At 42.6% G+C, this 18,719-nt stretch overlaps 3 protein-coding genes across 4 annotated transcripts in view; 2 read left to right on the top strand and 1 right to left on the bottom strand.

The window, feature by feature from the left end:
• FRY (FRY microtubule binding protein) overlaps positions 1–1,499 on the top strand; it is a 174,224-nt gene extending 172,725 nt beyond the window's left edge. For both annotated transcript variants that reach the window (XM_074156759.1, XM_074156750.1), the window contains one exon: positions 8–1,499. In XM_074156759.1, coding sequence (XP_074012860.1) covers positions 8–266 — 259 coding nt within the window. In that variant the 3' untranslated portion in view covers positions 267–1,499. The remainder of the gene's footprint in view (positions 1–7) is intronic.
• A 2,198-nt stretch (positions 1,500–3,697) lies between these two features.
• ZAR1L (zygote arrest 1 like) lies at positions 3,698–5,942 on the bottom strand. Its single transcript, XM_074156300.1, has 4 exons — positions 5,331–5,942; positions 4,486–4,578; positions 4,255–4,329; positions 3,698–3,841 (listed from the first exon to the last, which is right to left on the bottom strand). The coding sequence occupies exons 1-4, from the start codon at positions 5,940–5,942 to the stop codon at positions 3,698–3,700; spliced, it is 924 nt and encodes a 307-aa protein (XP_074012401.1).
• Positions 5,943–9,470: 3,528 nt separating this feature from the next.
• BRCA2 (BRCA2 DNA repair associated) overlaps positions 9,471–18,719 on the top strand; it is a 38,500-nt gene continuing 29,251 nt past the window's right edge. The window contains exons 1-8 of the mRNA XM_074145197.1: positions 9,471–9,571; positions 10,193–10,441; positions 12,487–12,592; positions 13,375–13,427; positions 13,531–13,571; positions 13,666–13,777; positions 15,595–15,650; positions 16,588–16,702. Coding sequence (XP_074001298.1) covers positions 9,493–9,571; positions 10,193–10,441; positions 12,487–12,592; positions 13,375–13,427; positions 13,531–13,571; positions 13,666–13,777; positions 15,595–15,650; positions 16,588–16,702 — 811 coding nt within the window. The 5' untranslated portion in view covers positions 9,471–9,492. The remainder of the gene's footprint in view (positions 9,572–10,192; positions 10,442–12,486; positions 12,593–13,374; positions 13,428–13,530; positions 13,572–13,665; positions 13,778–15,594; positions 15,651–16,587; positions 16,703–18,719) is intronic.

Here is an 18,719-nt window from a genome sequence, read left to right as displayed (position 1 = left end):
ATTGCAGGATTTTGTGGCCCAATGATATCTTTGGAAGTAGCTCTGACGATGAAGTCCAGACGCTACTGAACATTTACTTCCGGCACCAAACCTTGGGTCAGACGGGCACGTATGCGCTGGTGGGCTCCAACCAGAGCCTGACGGAAATCTGTACCAAATTAATGGAACTGAATATCGAGATCCGTGACATGATTCGCAGAGCTCAGAGTTACCGGGTCATCAATACTTTTCTTCCAGACTCCAGCATTTCCGGCACAAGTCTCTGACAGGACTCTTGTGTCCTCTTTCAAGCTGGGAGTGCTGCCCTCTTGGAGTGAGGTGGCTCAATGTCTTCTCAGCCTTACAAAGGTTTGGTCAAACTGTACCCACTCTTGTTACGTTTAGGATTTCTTCTAAAAAGATATGGGCTGAACTTCAAACGTGTAGCAATACTGTAAGGACAAAGGTAGCGTAGACGCATCTGGGACAACATCCTTTGTTCGCTGTTGCACAAAAATCAGTTAGCATTTCACTGAGCAACTGCAACTCACTACTGAAGAAGTGACTTCCATTGCATACCAAAGCCTACTACACTGAACAATACTTCCTTTATAGCAAAATTAATTTTAGGTTGGCAAAAGTGCAATGTTTCCTTCACGAAATAATATTTTTTGTTAAAAGAAAAAACTTGTACATTTTTTTTCCTTTTTTTTCTCTTATTTGGTTGAGTGAAAGATGGGCAGAATGAAGCTGGCCACAGAATCTCGCAAACTGGTTGGTCAAAAGCTGAGAGCCTGTGTATGTGAAACAAATTGTAAATGGACTACAGTTTAATGTACACTGTAATTTGGATATGATTACTGTATCTTAAAACAACGAGCTGCTATGAAGTACATTTCCTAATGTTCCTGGGCTACTGTCTCTGAAGGTACTGGATCATATTGCAGAGGTCTGTTCTTAGGCCCCCAAGCATCATGAACGGTCTTGGTAGATTTCCTTCTTTTATTTTTATTTTTTTTTTAAAGGACCTTGGCTGCTTTTTACTAGAGGGTTGCTTTTATGAATATATTTATACTATTAAAGGATGGTTGATCTAATTTAACTTGCCATTTTGTAGGAGAAAGTCCCATCACAGAGTCAAATCTTTTGAACTGTTATGCATGCACATTTTTATTTAATATAAATTTTGAGTATAAAAAGTAAAAATATTAACGTGAAATGCAAGTTCTCATGTTAAGTTTCTTTATAGAGATGTCTTATTTTATTTGTAATATATATATAAAAGTCATACCTGTATGGTTTTTTTCTTACATTTAACTGCTGCCCAGTGTTAAATGTATGCATGTAAATCTGTTGCACACCTGAGACACTTTTATTCTGACAACTATGTAACTTATTCACTCTGTAAATACACTTACCGTTTTTGTGAAGTAACTTTGGTTGATAATTTGGATCAGTACATCCAATTAACTAAAATATAAAAGTCATATATAATCGCAACAGAGTATGCGCTGCTTGTGAAGATTGTGTCCTTGTCTGAATCGATGGTGCCCATGATCAGCAGCTCCCAAAAGACACCTTTTTCATTATTTATGGTGAAACTGTTCATTACGCTGAAACAAACCGGTGAGAAATGCAAGGATTTTTTTTTTTTTTGTCAGTCTGTAGTTACAGCTCAACCAGGAAAAGCGTCTTGACTAAAGCAGTTCCATAACTGAAAAAAAAAAAAAAACCCCAAAGTGGAGGTGAAGGTTTATTTCTGTTAAAAACATCAGTAATGGTGCTATTCGTTCCAGCGCTGGATTTTGGTAGGGTGGGGTTTTTTGCTCATGGTAAGGGGAACAGAAAAGCTGTCCAGTCCTGGCTCTGAGAATACAGTAAAGTCCAGCTGCAGGACAAAATAGTTGCAAGGCAAATTACAAGCTATTTTTCTGAGTAAAATAATCCACAGTGTAATTGGGATTACAATTACAGTTGTAACTGTAAAATAATTCCACTGTAACACACACTTTGATCTGCAAAAATTCAGTGGTTGGTGAAAGCTGAGATGTGTGCTATCACTTGGCAAAATCACGGGTATTTTACAGATCACAGAATCACAGGAAAATTCGGGTTGGAAGGGACCTGAGAAGGTCACCTAGTCCAGTCTGCACTTTGAAGTGGGATCAGCCATGAGATCAGATCAGGTTACTCAGGCCGTTATCCACTTGGGTCTTGAAGACGTTCAAGGATGGAGAGCGCACACCCCCCCGGACAACCTGTTCTGCTTGACTGTTGTCATGGTGGAAAAGTCTGAACTTATCTTGGTTTACTTTATGTATGTTGTTTCTCAGCCCACTGCCATGAGCCACATTGAATATTTCCTGAATAACCATAACCTGGCAGGCTTCTGTTAGCCCCCCCCCGAAACCTTCGCTGCTTCAGACTGAATGAGCCCGGTTCCTTCAACATCTCCTCACAGAGCAAGTTCTCCAGCCCTGTGACCAGCTTGGTGGCCTCCCCTGAACTCCTTACAGTTGATCAACATCCTTCTCATGCAAAGATCCCAAAGGTGGACACAGTGATCTAGATGTGGCCTAGTGAGGGCTGAGTAAATGGGGACAAATGCTCCCCCGCTTTTCATACAGCCAAGGATGCTGTTGCCGCCCTTTGCCTCCAGGGCCCACTGCTGGCTCCACACCCAGCCCAACCAAAACAGGTCACTGGTAAAGATGTTGAACAGGACAGGTCCCAGGACAGACCACCTGCCATACACAACTTGTTACTGTCCTGCAGGTAGAGTACAATCCTTTAACCACTATATCAAGCAACTTAATTGAATCAGTCCTCCACTGGGTATGAAGACCCCCCCAGAGTTTCCTTCTGCCCTGAAGTATTCTGATTCTTCACAGATATACAGACCCACAATGGAACCACCTAGCTTTCCCAACATCAGGTAGAGGGGAAATCAGTATATTCCCAACACAGCCTCACTGAAATCCTAGGACAACAAGAACAGTAATGCCCCACTGTGCTTCTACACCACCAGTATTTAATTAGGAGTCCCCTGACTGCATTTCATCTCTATGAAAGCACATTCGGTTACTCCTTTCACTTCTATTTAAGCCACCAACCCTGGAGATACTTTACATGACTGGAAAACTGCTGAGGCAGAGGAACTTGTTCTATGTCTTTTGGGACACACTCCAGAGAATTTGTTACACGTCCATCACAGATACCCCAGCTCAGGAAGGTTGGAAAACAAATGAAGCTTAACACTTTTCCCCTCATATCCCCTCATTACAGACATAGTCATCTAGCATATAGTCTTTGATTATCAAACTGCCTTTTTCTTTTTTTTTTAATTCATTTGACAGAGAAATGGAAGAGACACTTGCAAACATGCTTACCCCAGACTTTATGCTCCAGAACATTTGCATCCTCCACACTAGTTTAGTTTGAATTGCTATTGCAGCTTTAATCTTGGCATTCCCTAACAAAGACGTTCTGTTTCCTTCCACATATGCATTCCTTTTTCATCTCAGCAAGATGAAGGGGTAACAAACTATTGCAAACTTTTATTCTTCTTTATTCACAGGGTATATACAATTAAGTTACATACTTTATAAATACTACAAAAGTCTTCACCCATTATCCAATGCCAGGTCAAAAGCCTAAAGTCAAAACGTTGCAGGAGACTGACAAAGTGCAAAGCGCGGAACAGACGAGGGCACTCAGCTCAGACAATGTATTTGAAGCTGTAGGTGTTATCACAGGACAGCCTCTTGCCTTTGCAGCGGCCACAAAGCTCTTGGCGGTGAGGTCTCTTGAGATCAATGTGTCTCTTCTTCTGAGGGCAGGAACAACGAGTCTTTGAACAGATCTTCAGAAAGAAGACATTTTATTAGTAGTAGATCAAAGGTGCTCACTTTGCATTAGACTGGTATTTAGTTTTCCTTAATCACAGCAACACATTTGGGCTGATACACTTAAAAGAGCTCTTGTGGTAAAAGCCCTGTGGAGTTAAGCTGTAAGAGCCTTCTCACCTAGAAGCACAAAACCCTACCGTACGCATAGCTCAGCATAATGGGGTACGAACAGCCAGTCATTCCTGTAAGCCACCTGCAGGGGGAGGGAGGCCTATCCCATTACACCTTTCCCAAATAACATTTCCTAGTACTTGGATGAAAGGAAGTTCCCTTTCAGATAGTCAGTATCAAATTCAGCAACTGTAAACTAATACAGGGTATGACAGACTCCGGCACTCTTACCAGGATACAGAAATCCGTAGCTTACCTGGCACTGGATCGCTTCCACTCGATAGGGATTGAAGCCCTTTTGGCATTTGCGACAGAGCTGCTTGAAGTACACCTGAAAAAAAACAAAACACAAAGGCAAGCTCTCAGTTACTATAGAAACTTACTCAGGGTGTTTAGTACAGGTACCTAAATTTGTGCCAAGACATCCCGAGTTGTCACAGTTTTGGTGCCATTTCTACAGACTTCAGAGCATGAAATGATTTGTTACCTTGTTGCTTCCAGAAATGCACCACACATAAGCACTCTCCCATCTGGTCTTGCAGTCTTTACAATGGAAATAGCCATACTTCTGCTCCAGGAACTGCAGAGAGGAAGAGAGAGTTCACTGAGCACCACACACGCACCCAGCCCAGCTCCCTCATGCCTTCAATGCCGGCTAGGTGGGAGCCAGAGCTGCCCAGAGACAACCAAACCAGAACTGGGGGGGTGGAGGGGGGGATGGGGGTGTGTGTGTGCAGACCTGAGGGGGAACCCAGGATAGGGACCGCTGTACCTTTTGCCATTCAAGAGCAGATTTTATAGAACAGTTAGATTTGGACAGGCCCTTAAAGACCTTCCAGTTCCAACCCCACCTGCCATGGGCAGGGACACCTCCACTAGACCAAGTTGCACAAAGCCCCATCCAGCCTGGCCTTGAACACCTCCAGGGATGGGGCATCCACAACTTCTCTGGGCAACCTGTTCCAGTGTCCCACCACCCCCACAGTAATGAATTTCTTCCTGATACCCAGTCTAAACCTACCCTCTTCCAGTTTGAAGCCATTACTCCTCATCCTATCACTACATGCCGTTGTAAAAAATCCCTCTCCTGCTTTCTTGTAGGCCCCCTTCACGTACTGGAGGGCTGTTACAAGGCCTCCCTGGAGCCTTCTCTTCCCCGGGCTGAACAACCCCAACACTCTCAGCCTGTCTCGACAGCAGAGTTGCTCCAGCCCTCTGATCATCTGCGTGACCACCTTCGTGATCATCTTCTCCCCAACCCACTTCCCCCCCCCACCCCTCTTAGCACACCACGGGCTGCACCAGCTCCCGGCCTCTCCCCAGGGCCCACACCTGGAAGGCAGCCCGCCGCCTGGGGGCCGCTGCCGCCCCCTCCCCGGGTGTGTCCGCTGTCGCCTCGCTCGTCGGAGCGGCCTCTGCCCGGCCCTCCTGCTGCTCTCCGCCGCCATCCTCCGCCTTCTGCTCCGGGGGGGTGGTTTCAGACGCCTCTTCCTTCTCCCGGGGAGCCGCGGCCTCCGGCAGGGTGAAGAGGCGGCGGTGGTCCGGCGCGGGGGAGTAGAGGGCGAGGTGTCCGTGGGCGCGGAGGGCGGCGGGGCTGAGGGGGCGGCCGACGGGCAGGGTGCGGGGCCCCAGCGAGCACTGGACGGCGGCCTCGGCCCGCAGGTTCACCTGCACCCCCGCCTCCTTGGTGTCGGCCCGGCGCAGCCGCGGCGCCAGCCCGGGGTTCAGCTGGGAGAGCAGGGCCTGGAGCTGGGCCCGGCGGTAGCCGTCCAGGTAGTCGGAGGGCAGGGGGCTGAGGGGCCCGCCCAGGAAGGGGCTGATGCCGCCGCTCTTGCTCTGCTTCCAGCTGGGCTGCTTCACCGCCGGGTCCCGGCTGCGGCTCGGGGTGAGGCCGCCCCTGAAGCTCTGGTACGTGCCAAAGGGGGAATAGACAAAGCCCTCCATGATCATCGTCAGCCCCAGTTGCTTCCCCGCCCTGCCTTTATCTTGCCTGCAGAGCTGCTGCTAATTGTTGCTAATTGATGAAGATAATTGGCCGGGCTGGCGATCAAGAAGTAGCCCAGCTCTGCAAGGCCCTGTAAAGGTAAAAAGGTGTAATTTGGAGACCGCAGGGACAAGCCTGGTCATAGCGAGGGAAGCCTCTCAGCTCCTGCTGACAGCCTTCAGGGGAGGAAAAGGTTGGGTGGGAAGCAGGCAAAGCCCAGATAAACTGGGTGCCCCAGGGACAACTGAGCAAAGAACGCAGCAATTAACATCTCTGAAAAGAAGTCTTTATAGAATCATAGAATGGTTTGGGTTGGAAGGGACCTTAAGGATCATCTAGTTCCACAGGGACACCTCCCACTAGACCAGGTTGCTCAAAGCCCCATCCAGCGTGGCCTTGAACACTTCCAGGGATGGGGCATCCACAACTTCTCTGGGCAACCTGTTCCAGTGCCTCACCACCCTCACAGTTAAGAATTTCTTCCTGGTACCAATCTAAATCTCTCCTCTTCCAGTTTGAAAGGTCTGAGCATCCCCATTGCTCCGTTACTTGGGGACTGCCTGTCTTTGTGATTGTCTGCAACTTTTCCATCAACTGTATTGGTTTAGGAAAAGATGGAAAATACTTCAGTACAACACTGGAGGGAAAACAGTTATACCGGAAAAAGTGGCTTAATACTTATATAATGAAATAAATTTTAGCAATACAAGCACTTATATGTTAGACTAATAGTCCTTCTTCCATAATTGCATCACTTTAGTTCAATTCTAAGGTAATAAAGTTAAAATCATATAATTAAATCATCCAAACTGTGTATGTGAGTCTTTAGAGAGTGCCAAATCCCCAAATCCCTAGACCTGCTGTGATGTGAAATAATTTCTTTGCATGACTCCTCACCACCTTTATAAAAAAAGCGCTGCACTATAAAATTAAGCGGATCACCAAGACAAGGGCTGGAGAAGAGCTGGTAGGGACGGTGCCTTTAAACGCTCACAGTGTATTTGAGAAAGACCCTTTCAAGTGTCTGAAATAAATCAGTAAGAAACAGCATTTTTACAGAACGAAAAGGGGTTGAGATTCAGGAAACACACATTCATCGTAGTTAAAACCAAGATGGCTCAAGGCTCCGTGTGATGCTCGGGTTTTCAAGGCGCGGCCTGTGTGAACTCAAAGGAAAAACAGGGTATTGAGATGACCAAGGTAGGACTCACAGCTGCAGTGGGGCTGCAAAAAGAGTAAGTTTTGGGGGTGCATTGGGAGGGGGATGGAGATTAAATTGGAAACTACATGCCGTGATCCAAAACAACGGCATGGCTTGCTCTGGAATGCTTTGAGAAGCACCGGTTACTGCATCACCCCAGGACGCTGCAGGATTGATTAGAAGGTAAAGAAGTTTGTTGGGAGGAGGAGGGACATGGAAAAAATATTGTTATGAAGAGACACTGAAAAAGGCAGCTAATGATTAATTAGGTGATGTGATAAAACTGCATAAAATAAGGACTGGTATGGAGAGGTAGGAAGAAACCCCTTTATACCACAAGAGCAGATGGACATCTGACTAAAACACCGAAGACTGGGAACATGAAACACCAGCACAGGTTGCCCAGAGAGGTGGTAAATGCCCCATCCCTGTAGGCGTTCCAAGGTCAGGTTGGACAAGGCTTTGAGCAACCTGGTCTAGGGGGAGTTGTCCCTGCCTATGGAAAGTAGGGGTGGACTAGATGACCTTTAAAAGTCCCTTCCAGCCCAAACCATTCTATGATTCTATGAAAATGAAAGATGGTTAACTCAAAATTGGTGATTGGAAGGCTCTTCCACCCAGCCTGAAGTTATTTCACGGCCTCATTGCTGAGGCCAAGAATTGCATCAAGAGTCAAAATGGGAATGGACGTGTATGTGGAGGACAATAATATTCTCTTTATTATAACGTCATCAACGTTAATAATAATTTCATGTGCCAAGGCCTACGGAACCCTCTAACTGAAAAGGCGAGAAGGAGACCTCCACAGGCCGCGACACCCCATCACAGCGCTGCTGTAAGCCTCCTGCGGCCTCTCCCCGGGGCGCGGGTGTTAGCCGCTATTAAACAGCAAGCAAGTCGGAATACGTCCACCTTGGAGGCCATGCTTCCTTTTCTCGTGGGGACACCTGAATACACGACGGCGGCTGACATTTGCCTCAGGACACTCCTTTTTTGTAGCGTGAGGAATCAGCCCCGGAGGGAGGGCGTTTCTAGATGACGCCGTCTTTCCGCTCCCGGCGGCTGCCTTCTCCCGCGCCTCCCCGTCCCCGCCTCCCCGCTGAGGAGAGGCGGTGGCCGCCATAACACCGCCCCTTTCCCGTGACGGGGAGGGCGGGCGCTCGCAGCGCGCAGGCGCCCGGGGGGCTGTTGGCGCCAAGCTTTGAACGCGGGGGGGGAGGCACGGGGCCGCTTCGCCTCTCCCCGCCCCACGCGCGAGGCGATGTCGTGGCCGCCGTGCCACCCACGGGGCCGGAGGGAGGTAAAGGCCCCGCGTGTGGCTTAGCCTTGGGACCACCCTGCTTCGCCCGGGGGGCGTTCCGGCTGCTCTCCGGGGTTCAACGCCGGGGAGGCCCCTGCTTCCCCTTACGGCCTGCGCGGGGTGTTGCGGTTACCGGCCTGACGGGGGGGGTGGGGGTTTTGGGGGCCGTCCTCTAAGACCCCTCGGCCCTGGGGAGGGGTGGGCTTGGGGCCCGTCCTCTGAAGCCCCTCGGCCCGGGCGGGGGGCCCGTTGGCGGCCCCGCAGGCAGGGCGCCGTGCGTGGGTGGCTCCGCGGCAGGGGCTTCCCCGAGCGGGAGGCGGCGGGGATGGGTCCCTTCGCCTTTCAGAACGTGCTTCTGAGGCAATTTTACATTTATCGACGTTCTGTCTTAGGGTGGCCTGTCTTTAAATGTCTGTCTGCCCCATGCTTTTGCTGAGGCAGCCTGTATAAAACAGCCACCGCGTGGAAAACTGATTTACAGTGGAAACAATAAACGTGTTAAAATAAACAGGAAGATTTCTATGGCAATCTTACTTATGCCTGTTTTTTTTTGTTAATAATAGAATGGGGGAACCGGCAATGTCTGCTCCACTTGAAAGCAGCTTTAAATCAAATTCTTGTCACATGAGTTGTGATGGTGGTAATAGTATATATTCTACCCTGACATATAAGAGTGAGCACAGATTTTTTTTTTTTTTTTTGTGTTTGAAATATCTCAAAAGTGTTCTGCCCATTCCATCTTGATTTTGCTGAGTATCTTTATCATCTCTGGTATAATTCCCTATGCTCTTCTTGCCTGTTATTTTCATACCGCGTTCATCATCATCATCATGGTGTTTGAACACCCACATCACAGCCCTAAAGCTAAAGAGGCTGGGTTACGAGTCACCTACCAAGAAATGCAGGAAAGCAGGGTTAAGACTTGCAGCCCCTTGACATTAGAATAGCACCATATGGATACATTTTCTTATTTCTTCTCAGGTGTTTCAACAACTCTTCCGGTAATGTTATGGATAAGAAAATGGCTTACAAAACTGTGGAAAGACCAACTTTCTTTGAAATATTTAAGGCACGTTGCAGTGAATCAGGTACAGCTTCTCTACAATAAATATTTTTTATTAGGGTTGCTTTCTGGATGTTGGTATTTTATACACACCTGCTTATGCTCCATAGAAAAGCATTATGCAACATATTAGCTGCTCTTCTTGCCCCAAATCTGTATTTGCTAATATCTGCTTTTTAAATATATTTCTTTAAATTTTTATTCATAGCTTTCTTTCATAAATGTGTGCTCAGTTCCTTTTTTTTGTACTTGTTTTTTTGCTGTGGTCTCCTTATGTACCCACATGCAGACCAGGTTTAGTCTTTTGCCAAATGTTTAACTGTTTAACTTGCCAGTCTGAGTAAAATAAGAGATAAACTACAAGCCAAAAGTGCACTTTTAATTTGAAACAAACTGGATATTTATCTGCTCTTTGGTTAGTTTTGTTAATGTTCTGTGAGTTTGGGCAGGCATTCTTTTATACTTTGTGGGTATTCTGAGTTCAAAGCTATCTAGAAACAAAATAAACCGAAGTATGACAATGGAAGGAGCAAAGCAATTTGCTGCTAGCATTTAAATGCCTAATGTATTTTCATATCCTGCACAGAGGATCCTTTTTTTTTCTTTTTTCTTTTTCATGTGGTTTTCTATATGTTTTTCTTTATAGACTTAGGGCCTATCAGTCTCAACTGGTTTGAGGAACTCAGCGCAGAAGCACCCCTATATGAGCCTAAATTGTTAGAACTTGATAGTCCCTTTGGCTGGCTTGATCAAACATCTTTTAAAACTCCAAGGGCAAAACCCTCTACGTACAGTCAGCTGGCATCAACTCCACTAATATTTAAAGAACAAAATACGATATTGCCACCTTATTCTTCTCCTGGAAAAGAACTGGATCAGAAAAAAATAGGTGAAAGTGAGTAATTTTTATTTATTTTTTTTAAAGTGGTACTTAAAGGCTGCTTGTGCCCTCCAGAAGCAAGAGACTGTTTTGTTTTTTTTTACCTTTTCTTCTTGTAGCTGATGATTATTAATGTAATAGATAATACTGCTGCAGAAATTGTATGACTAAGAAGCTTATCTTAGTAGGCTTCAGAAGCCTTCAGACTATCTATGAAAAGGCAGAATTAATCTTAATAATAAATTCAGTCTTGCAATAAACTGGTAATGCATATGCAAACTTGCCCATAGAAAAGATATTGTCATAGTCCTAATAATCTAAATACTGTTAGTATAAGGGGATACAGCTTATTAGTATAACCTATTGACTGAGAATCAAAGTGAATTTTTTTTGCAGTCTGATCTTTGTTCTATGCAAAATCTCTGAAAATCTTTTCAAGAGAGAGAATGATTCTTATCATGCTGAAGTATGAGGCAATTTGTAGGGTACTCAACCTTTCTTAGAAAGATTTAGAAAGATAACACTTCTACTAACTTCCTTGAGTTAGTAAAACTGTAAGTCATGGAAAGAAGTTTCACTTTTCCGTTTGGAAACAGGGAATTCTACCTTTTTTGTGAGGTACTTCTCATTACGTTATTTCCAAATCCCAAGTATGTCATGAAAGTACATGTCCCTCTGTTCCATTTTGATGGTACTTGCAAGCCATAGTACCTGTCCTCCTTGGACAGAGAGAATAATCTTTTCTAGGGAGAACATGTGCAAGATTTTATAAAAGAATCTCTTCCACAGAAGAATATCTGACACCATTCCTGCAATATCTGATCTGTACATCTACTATGTCTGTGCCATCCTAACAATAAGATAAGCTTTTTTAAACAGGTTACAGACAAACACAAGACTTCCTTTACTACCAGAATCGTTCTTAGATCCTAAAGCAAAGTCTTTAAAGGTGTAGAACTGTGCTGCTGTTCAAGTATACTTTATAACATTGCTTCCATAAAATATTGTTACGCTGTTTGTTTTTAAGTTTATTGCTGAGCTTCTGCTCAACTTACTCTCCACTGAGAATGGCCGAGAATGTAGCTATTTGGACTTTTACAGTGTTAAATCCCCAGTGAATTCTTGGTAGCATGCAGAAGAAACTTATGATTCTTCCGTTTCAAAACAGTTACTTTTGCTCTGTGTGGATGTGGACGTCTGGGTACACTCCCTAAGGATGGGAAGGTGACTATAACCAAAGTTTACCTGTGGCGGGCCTGAGATCCCCTCTTGGTTTTCTTGGTTAGAGCCAACTGGCTCATGTACCTATGTTTTCTTCTTGTGAAAACAAGAGCATAATGGAAGCTGATGGATTTCACCTTGTTACGGTACTGAGATGCAGCCATGCTGTGTGTATGGACTCAGGAACTCAGAAGCAGAGAGAAATACAGAAACTTAGGTGTAATTTCTGGTATGGAAGTTGTTTGGAAATTTCTGAGTGGGAATTCTTTTTAGTAGTTGCTTGTTCATGCGAGGGCCTTGCTGTTCAGAGGATTCTGCTGCTTTGGTGGGCGCACTCTTTCTCTTTGGCCTGGAGATGCACAGCATACAAATAGCTACTGCTACCAGTGACAGTGCCTCCGCTGACGGTTCCAGAAATAATTTTTGCTTTATGCTGCTTGTGGAAATCAAGAAGTGTATGTCTTAAGTAAACTTGACGGAAAGCTGGTGCAAATACATGTTTGCATGTATTGAGTTTCTCCTAAAAGTAACTACTGCAATGACAAGAAAAGCACAATAAAATATACTAATACTGCAATGGAATATGCAACTTGAATAATATCAAGGAAATATATTGACAAACGTATATATCAAATGAATAAAGTGACATAATGAGCACTTTTGGCTGTGCATTTGAAACGTGTTCGGCATGGTTTGGATATAGAATTTGAACACGTTCAAAGCAACTAGGGGAAAAGGTAGTGTTTTGTTGTTTTTTTTTAAAGCTTATTAAACTTCAGAATCGAAACTGTTACTTATAGCTTTGCAAGGTTGTGCTGATTATATCTTTTGTGTTGTAGGCAGAGAGAATTTGATAAGCCCAAGTATCACAAGAAGAAAAATAGATCAAGAAAATGAAACACTTGCTTCTCCTCCTGGTACCTGCTGCAACTGCCTCGCTGCAAGGTATGCTGAATATGTCAATACACATAGAAAATAAACAAGATTTTAATCAAAAAGAAATATTAAAACCACTGTATTTGACTGATAGAGTTCTTCAGAGTGATCAATCTTGTATGTTTATGATGCTAGTAAGATGCTAAGTGAATTGGAAATAAAATGTTAGCTAATTTTGAAAACTTCCGTGCTTTTAGGTGTTCTTCCTTTCTATTTTTCTACTCCTTCACAGCTGGCATATGGCATTTGTTCACATTATTTCAGCTTCCCAAATCCTCAGCATCCAATGCAAGAAAGAGTAGTGTGATGTATCATGTGCTTCTCAAGTAGTAATTTATAAAGCTATTTATTTTACTGAGGTCTTGATTTCTACATTTAAATGTATGTATTTCAGATAAATCTGCTCAAAGTACTCATGCTGATTATAAGAACAGTTAAACTAATTATTTAATTAAAACCAATTAAATGAACCAGTTTCCGTAGTTTCATACAACATGTTAAGAAATGCATGGTTATATTGAAGTCGTGTACTGTTTGTCAGACAAATCATTGTTGAAAACTAACATTTCACAAAAGAAGCATTTTACAGTTTGAAATAAACTTATGGTAAAGTTTGAAATATTGACTGATGGTTAGGAGAAATCTACATTTTGTTTAGTCAGGGAAATAGCCATGGTTGCAAAGAAAGCAAATAATGGAGGTAGTAATATATGGAATGTCTGAAATATCTACTTATTTTCAGAAATTGAGAAGTGAAATTAATATTTTTTCAATCTGATTTTGTTTTGTAGTCCAACTATTTTAAGGAATACTTACAGAACACCTCAGAGAAATAATACTCCTGGTTTGTATTTTCACGTTTTTGATTTTACAAACTATCTGATATCTGTAGATATAAATCCTTATGTCTTAGGTATTACTTAGTGTCTTTATTACATGTTTTTTAGGACCATATGGAAGCTTGTTTTGCACACCAAAACTTTTGGAGGTAAATATTTTATTCCTGCATTTTGTCTTCTTTTTCCTGAGTAGTTCATTTACAATTCTGCATAGAAATAATAATTGTTAAATGTGTTTTCTAGGTCAGAACTCCAAAACGTATTTCTGAAAGTCTGGGAGCAGAAGTGGATCCAGATATGTCCTGGTCAAGTTCTTTGGCCACACCTCCTACACTTGGTGCAACAGTGATAATAGGTATTTCTGAAAATGAACAGTTACTAAGGGTTAAAAGCTTCTGGGTTTGATGCCAGAAGTTCATGTAGTGTGAACTTTTTTTTTTTTTTTTTTTTTTTTATTAAAAAGGACAGAACTCTTACAGCGATGCTTAGTGGGTGACTTTAAATAATGCAGCCTTGAAAGGAAGAAATGAAATTAAATGTCATTGCTATTCAAAAGTTTTCTTCCTTTGTATAAGGGATTAGGGAATATAAATTTACAAATAACAAAGCAAAGAAAGAGGATTAGGTAATGATTGCTTATGTTTGCCCTGTCACAAAACTAGATACTATTAGGTTAAGTGTAGGTTACGCAGTGTGAGGAGGTAGCCTGTTGAGTAAACTTTCCAGCAGCAGTGCTGGCTTCAGCATTTTCAACCCCTCTCTCTGTGCCTACCGTCACAGTGATGCAGTGGGACAGACTGGGATACTGATCCAATTAAAGACCATATTTCTTGGGTTATTTGGACAGGGCAATTCCTGGACCTCATTTGCTGCGCAGCTGCACAACCAGCTGTGCTGGTATAACTCAGGATGGGAATGAGTGGGTGATGACTGTTTAAGTGGCACTAACAGTGATGCTAAACATTGAGCCTGAACCTAAGGTGTTGCTCTAAGTGGGATTTCTTTAGCCTATGATAAGCAAAATGAAAATTTGACTTTATGATGTGTTGACGAAAACTCTTGAGAAAATGGGAAAACCTGGATGTCTGCTTATCTCCTGACATTGCTCTTTTTTAATGTGGTTAAACTATCACTGTATAAAGCATATAGAGCATGCAAGCATATAAATCATATTAAGAATAAATACAAGAATTGGGAATCTCATCATGCAAGAACTGATCACAGCACCAAACCTGTCAGAGTTCAGGGAACATCTGGACGATGCTCTTAGTCATATGGTTTAGTTTTTAGTCCTGCGAGGAGCAGGGAGTTGGACTTGATGATCCTTATGGGTCCCTTCCAGCTTGGCATATTCTGTGATCCCTCTGTTGGCAGGGAAGGGGTGGTACTATTCACAGGGCTACTGAGTTTTGCCATTTTGGGTGTTAATAGGTTCAGAATGGTATCACCTGAGAAAAAAGGCTGGGAAAAGTACCCATAGGTACATCTGGGAGATGAGTTGTGGTTTGAGCTCTCCTTTTCATTCTCCCATTTCCTGGATGAGCCCAGTATTTTATAGTAGTGATACCCACTCTCTGCCATCTGGCACCTGTAAAAGGAAAGAGTGAGTCATTTGGCAGCTGCATGGAAGCTAGATGCCATGTCTATGAAATGTGTTAATTGAATATGCTGCTCTTTAGGCATCTTAAAAATAGGGTTCACTTTCTTTGTTTCAGTGGCCAGTCGGGCCCAAACCGTGACATTTTGTAACGTAAGTGAAAAGATGCTACTGCTGTTGGGGGAGGAAATGGGAAAAAAACAAATTCCTGACAGAGGCTTGAAGATCTCATCCGGATCTTTTGACAGAAAAAATTAGAGAGTAGTGCCTGTGAATAGCTGCTGGGAAAAGGATTAGCAGTGACAGTGGGCTCAGGGCGGTAACCGGTACACCTACATAGCAGCAACTACAACCTATGATTTAGTGTGTTTTGTGCTGTTATGAAACTGCTTTTGTACACTGTCCCTCACCTGTAGGACTTTTTAGTTAGAACTTTTGGTTAGTTTTCAGTAGTTTTTTTGTTTACAGATTTCGGTTTCATTTAAAATAATCCAAAGCAAGCCTTCCCAAAACACAACACACACAGCAAATTGCTTAGGAGCAAATGAATTGACTTGTCTGTCTTTCTTCTAAAGCTAGAGAGAGTGATTCTATTTCTGGAGCAAAGCGACAGGATGAAAGAGCTGAGATAGTAAGTAGTTTTAAGAGCTATGCTGTTCTTTAATTTCAGTTAAGCTATTTAGTTACATGTTTACATTCTTTGAGCCAAGAATAAAAAATTGTCATTTTCATTCTAGGCTCTCTTATCTGGCTATTTTTAAAAGTTAGTGTTCACAAAACTAAACTTGCAAAACCTGGCTGTAGACTGTATTTTCACAAAGAACCCCCTTTGAGGAATATTTTTGCTGTGGTTTTTTTTAAAAAAAAAACCCCAAACCGCAATCACTTGGACTCAGCAGCAGTGGGAGTCACTCAAAGAGAAATCAAACTTAGGAATTGCAATATACTGGTTACTGAGGGTTGGTTTGTTTATTCTTCTTCCTCTTCTGTCAAAGTTTTGGGACTTACTGTTTGGCTTATATTGTCCAGTAATTTTTGGTGCTCAAGCACTATACCAAGAGCTGAAATGGAGTATTAATTTCAGTCCTTTGATATTAGGAAAGGGAGAGTTCCTGCAAAGTTGTGATTTTACTCTGTATGTGAAAGCTGAATGATTACTCAGACTGAAAACTGAGAATGGTGCTAATAAGATTCAATTACAAATTTACATTTGATTCTTAGCTACCTGAAACTTCACAGTTAACAAACCGTTACAAGTTAAAGTAAGCAAAGTGTCTTTCTGCTTCCTCATATCTCCTTTGTTGCTTTTTGAGAGGCTTGCTTAGAGTAAACTGCTGAAGCCATCTGCTGCCCTTAAATTGCTTGTAGAATGGAACCTGGTTCGCTTTGAAAGTGGGGATTATCTGCTTATTTGTTTTCAAGCGTACATGTGAAAATGTTACCTTTCATTTTAAGAGATGCAGAATTGTTCAGATATTGCAGTAAATATTTAGATTTGCTTGCTTTACTGTTAAAGTGATGCTTACTGGTATGTAATGTGTATAACAGCTTATGTCTTTGATTTACAGGTTTTGCACAGCGTTTATTCCAGCCATGGTGAGTGTCCTGGGACAAGTGATACAAGCACGCTGTCCATACCAGAGGCAGTAAAGCTAAAAGCTGAAGATGACATCAAAGATTTTGGTATGCATGGATACTTTACTACTGAGTATACTGTGAAACAAGACTGAGGGTAAAGTTACATTGTACGTCTTGAGCTGATCCTATGGCTTATTTCTTCTGCCAACTGTGTACTCCCACTTCCTGAATTGATTCAGCTGGCCATAAAAAAGGGAATCAGTTTCTGTTGAGTCAGTGAATTAAATCAGTTTACCATGCCATGGGATGACAACCAGATTAGTACTGGTGTCAGTGAGGGTGTGAGATTGTATGGGAGAGCTGAGAGAGAAAATGGTACAGGCTCAAGGGGGAGCAAGACTACTACTTCTGGGTATTGGCTAAACTTATGTAGACTCATCATTCTGTGCTGAGCTTGGTTTTTAATCTTGCTATATCCTTTTTTCATTTACTTCACCTATCACTAGTTCAAAACACGACAAATTCTTTTCAGAAAAAGAAATGTTAATTTTTTTAAATGTATGCAGAAAATACTCAGCCAAGGGAGAAAAAAAATCATTCTGTATTCTTAGATTATGTTAGTGAACGAGTGAACGAGTTTTTTGGCTTTTGTTGAGAAAAGATGGCAGAAGAGAGGAATATTAACAGAAATTCATTCAGCATGTGTGGGTGTAAAAGGGTGCTGTAGAGATTGACAGGCTAGACAGGACGATATATTCTTAGGATTTTATGTCATCTTGTCTGAATTGAATGGTCTGCCCTAAAAATATTGTTTGGTGGTACATGTAAGAATTGTGAAAGAATCAGTTTAGCATTTGATGAGGATGGCTGAGGATGCTGGGGTCAGGAAGCATTGCTGATTGCAGAGTGATATATACTGCTGGTTTTATGTTGTAAGCTCAAACATGCTGAGAAAAACGTAGTCAGTAGCAAACATATTCAAGTGATCTGTACTCAGTAAAATACTTCTAGAAATTAATGAGAAATTATTGTCCTGTTCTATGTTCCCAAATGGAATACTGTTGCATCCATGCCACAGTAGAGAAGGCTAGTTAAAACAACGTCTGAGTGAAAATAAGAGGAAGAAACCCATTTCTTCTGAAGTGCAAAACAACTTCTGCAAATGTCTCTCTTTTTTTTTTTTTTTCCTCCTCTGTCTTCCCCTTTTGATAATAGTTAACTTGGCATTTGAAGATGCAATGTGAAAAGGATAGCTCAAACCTTCTCGTTTGTGGCTTTCAAATGTTGGTTTTCTCTGGAATAGTGTTGTGTGACCATGAAAGGCAATCAGCTTTATTAGATATACATTTTGTTTCAGTCAAAAAAAAAAAAGAAATCATAGAATCATAGAATCATCCAGGTTGGAAGAGACCCCTGGGATCATCGAGTCCAACCATCTACCCTACGCTACAAAGTTCTCCCCTATATCATATCCCCCAACACCACATCTAAACGTCTCTTAAACACATCCAGGGGTGGTGACTCAACCACCTCCCTGGGCAGCCTATTCCAATGCCCGACCACTCTTTCTGTGAAAAATTCTTTCCTAATGTTCAGTCTAAACCTACCCTGTTGAAGCTTGAAGCCATTCCCTCTCGTTCTGTCATTAATTACCTGTGCGAAGAGACCAGCACCAACCTCTCTACAGTGTCCTTTCAAGTAGTTGTAGAGAGTGATGAGGTCTCCCCTCAGCCTCCTCTTCCTCATACTAAACAGTCCCAGCTCCTTCAACCACTCTTCATATGACTTGTCTTCCAGGCCCTTCACCAGCTTCGTTGCCCTCCTCTGCACTCGCTCCAGCACCTCGATATCTCTCTTGTATTGAGGTGCCCAAAACTGGACACAAATCATAATATTGATTTGTATACCTACATGATTTTAAGATATTAAGAGATTATTTATGTTATACAAGTTGTGTCCTTAATAACAGTGAGACTGAATATATACACTCAGTCCAAAGTACAAGAACTACCAAATATTTCAAAGATTATTTTTGCTGGATTTTTAGTTGTAATAATTTGGGGGAAGAGGAAAACTTTTTTAGCTGTTTTACATTTAGTGTACTGTGTACAGTACAGCAAGT

The sequence above is a fragment of the Numenius arquata genome, chromosome 1, assembly GCF_964106895.1.
Source record: "Numenius arquata chromosome 1, bNumArq3.hap1.1, whole genome shotgun sequence".
Lineage (NCBI taxonomy): Eukaryota > Metazoa > Chordata > Aves > Charadriiformes > Scolopacidae > Numenius > Numenius arquata.
This window is presented reverse-complemented; position numbering and strand designations above follow the sequence as displayed.

What these genes read in the sequence shown, in the direction of transcription:
- ZAR1L (XM_074156300.1), bottom strand. Translation starts at nt 5,942, where the DNA reads ATGGAGGGCTTTGTCTATTCCCCCTTTGGCACGTACCAGAGCTTCAGG. An exon ending in GGCGGCGGGCTGCCTTCCAG is followed by an intron (nt 4,579 to 5,330) that starts GTGTGGGCCCTG and finishes TCCTCTCTGCAG; the next exon opens with TTCCTGGAGCAGAAGTATGG. An exon ending in TGGAAGCGATCCAGTGCCAG is followed by an intron (nt 3,842 to 4,254) that starts GTAAGCTACGGA and finishes TTCTTTCTGAAG; the next exon opens with ATCTGTTCAAAGACTCGTTG.